Genomic DNA, 2935 nt, shown 5'->3' with positions numbered 1-2935 from the left:
AAGATATTTGTCTGGGCTAGAATTTACACTGGCATTGGACAACTAGCCCTTGGTTTATATTAAGCATGCTTAATTAATTAACAACCATGTTATCAGATGGGGAAAATTTTTACAGAGTAAACATATTAAGTACAAGTATATAAAGGGTTCTGTTAATGTTGGAACAGATTACATGAAGCTTTTTTTTATTAATTATATTTTTGTTTAAATATCAATTTGTGTTGTTGCTCAAAATCTTAAAATAATAAATTAACTTACCGTACCAAATATTTATTTTTAAACATGACAGATGCGCGATAATGTTAAATAAAAGTTATGATTATTTTGTAAATTTACCTTCATTTTGTCTTCTTCTTGGTTCTGGATTAACCTCATGTGAAACTGAAGTTTGTATTTCTTTAAATTGTTCCTTTAACTAAAAAATATAATTTAATAAATACCATTAATAATATTAATCTTGGTCCTTCAAGGTTAATAGAATAACATTTTATTGACAACTTTAAAGTTAAAACCTGATTTGGAGCAGGGGATCTTGGTTGTTCATTTTTATTTGAAGTAGAACCTTTAATGTAAAGAATATCAAGTTAAAATACAGTGCTATGTCATATTAAAAATGAAAAATGCCAAGGTATAAGCTCATACAATAAAATTAAATTTGTTTGGATAATTGCTTAAACCAGTGATTTCCAAACTTTTTTTACTCGCGTACCATTCGGTGGTTTCGTAAAGTGTTCGCGTAGCAACTATATACATAAAATCTTAAAAAGTAAAAAATATACAATAAAGACAAGAAAGTTCAACACATTCTATTAAAGTTTAACATGACATTTCAGAAAAACTTAAAAGTCATAAATTAAACAAAACACAGCAAATGGTTTTAATGCGATGGATGTAGTTGTTTTTTGTTCACCAGCTGGTCAATGCGAGAAATAGCTTTGCTGACAGCGCATCGTAGGTCATGTTGTGTCGTTCCAAGATGATTTCGGTTTTTCGATTTGATGGTCATTAAAGCCGAAACCCCTGTTCGCACTCCCACGTTGATGGAAAAATCAATAGCCGGGAAACAGCGTGACGTGCTAGGTTCAGATACGATGATGCCATGTTTAACCAGAAATTGATAGGACAGCATTCTTTATGTTTTATTTTTGCTGTCTCATCAGTTTGAATGTCTATTAATTCTTCTTGTTTACCGGTCCCTACAGGCACATTATTCGGATCAGTAGAAAATGGGTTGATGAAGAAAGCATAACATGCAACATCAGGAAAGTAATTCAATAGCTCTGTCTTTAGTTGCGAAAGATGACCAATAATTTCTTTTGAAACGTCACCATCAGGATTTTTCTCAATGGAAGTGAGGCATTTAAACATTCCGTAGCTTTGATTGCTAACATTCTCTGTCCAGAGGTCCAGCTTACGAATAAGTGCTCCCAACTTTGAAATGAACTCTGTTACAGTTAAATTGGGTCCTTGAAACGACAGGTTAAAAGTGTTTAGAACTTTAAAAATGTCTGATAGGTATGCCAACTTAGTAAGAAAATCTTTGCTCCCCAGGTCCTTTTGAAAATCGTGATTCTTCTCCTTGAAGAATTGCAGAAGCTCATCTCGCAGTTCAAACAGGCGCCTTGTTGCATTGCCACGGGAAAGTTTAAACAAGCGAGTATTCAAGGCTGATGTTTTGACGAAATTTACTAGTTTAATCACTCACACTAGTTTAATCACGCCACAGCTGTTACATGAGCTTTGAAGCCCGATTTATGTCCTAACATTGATGAAGCTCCATCTGTTGTACAGCCAATCAACTTTCCCCAGTCCAGTTTATTTAGTTAAAAAAAACGGTCCAAAGCTTCGAAAATATCCTTTCCTTTTGTGGTACCGCAGAGTTCCTTGTTCATCAGTAACTCAGTTTTTATAGAATTGTCTTGTGTATAACGAACATACACAAGTAACTGTGCGTTATTTGTTACGTCTGTCGACTCGTCCAGTTGAATGGAAAAACCATACTTTGAATTTTTCACTCCTGAAATCACTCGTCCAGCAATATCGCCTGACATCTCCTCCATTCGATTCTTAACCGTATTGTTGGAGAGGGAAACACTTTTTGGCTTTGCAGCCGCTTCCTCCCCAAGTACATGTTCTACTAACATCTTTGCCGCTGGCATTATGAGAGACTCTTCGATACTATGTGCTTTTAGGTTTTTGGCTATCAGGAGAGCGACTTCATAGGATGCTTTGACAATGCACTTCTTTCTCTGGTAAATTGTGCCAGTCTTGTCCAAGCGCTGTCTCTTCACATGCTCGCCGAGTCGCTGAAAGAAACTCTCATTTTGATCCTTTTTGTCAGGATGATTTGTGATAAGATGCCGTTGAAGTAGGCTTGGTTTCATAGCTGAATTGGCAGGAGTCTTTATGCAAACTACACATTGCTCTTTGTGTCCAATAGCTATGAACCCGTACTTCATGTAGGCTGGACTGTACTTTCGTTTAGACATGTTCCCAATAGTTATATTGAACAAAATTTAGTTATTGCAATATTCCAATATGATTAAAATATCATTAAACATAAGACACTACTCCACTGCTACTATCAGTTCATTACTACATACATTTTAAACCAGCTGACATTCAGCGGTTAATTATCGTGAACAAGATAAGTGTTCTGTCATAAACGTGCAAAACCTAAATTAAAGGGAACTAAAACGCAATATTGCAAATTACTTAAACTGAAAGTTTTAAAAGTTGAAAGTTTTCGCAAATTTATAAGTATGCTGAAGTTAGTCGCGTACCACCTAAAAGACTCTCGCGTATCAGTACCACAGTTTGGAAACCACTGACTTAAACTTACTCTTATTTTGTCTTTTTTTTGGTACTGGAAACTCTTTTTTGTAAGTTTTCGCCGGAGTTTGTGACTTTCCGGAATGTTCCTTTAAAGCAAAAA

The 2935-nt window shown here is 35.1% G+C and overlaps 1 protein-coding gene and 1 pseudogene across 1 annotated transcript; both read right to left on the bottom strand.

The window, feature by feature from the left end:
- Nucleotides 1-877: 877 nt before the first annotated feature.
- On the bottom strand, nucleotides 878-1368 carry LOC145755447 (SCAN domain-containing protein 3-like; annotated as a pseudogene).
- A 455-nt stretch (nucleotides 1369-1823) lies between these two features.
- Nucleotides 1824-2489, bottom strand: LOC145755897 (zinc finger BED domain-containing protein 5-like). The gene has a single exon (XM_082572131.1). The coding sequence runs from the start codon at nucleotides 2487-2489 to the stop codon at nucleotides 1824-1826; it is 666 nt and encodes a 221-aa protein (XP_082428257.1).
- Nucleotides 2490-2935: the final 446 nt, after the last annotated feature.

The sequence above is a fragment of the Corella eumyota genome, chromosome 6, assembly GCF_963082875.1.
Source record: "Corella eumyota chromosome 6, kaCorEumy4.1, whole genome shotgun sequence".
NCBI lineage: Eukaryota > Metazoa > Chordata > Ascidiacea > Phlebobranchia > Corellidae > Corella > Corella eumyota.
This window is presented reverse-complemented; position numbering and strand designations above follow the sequence as displayed.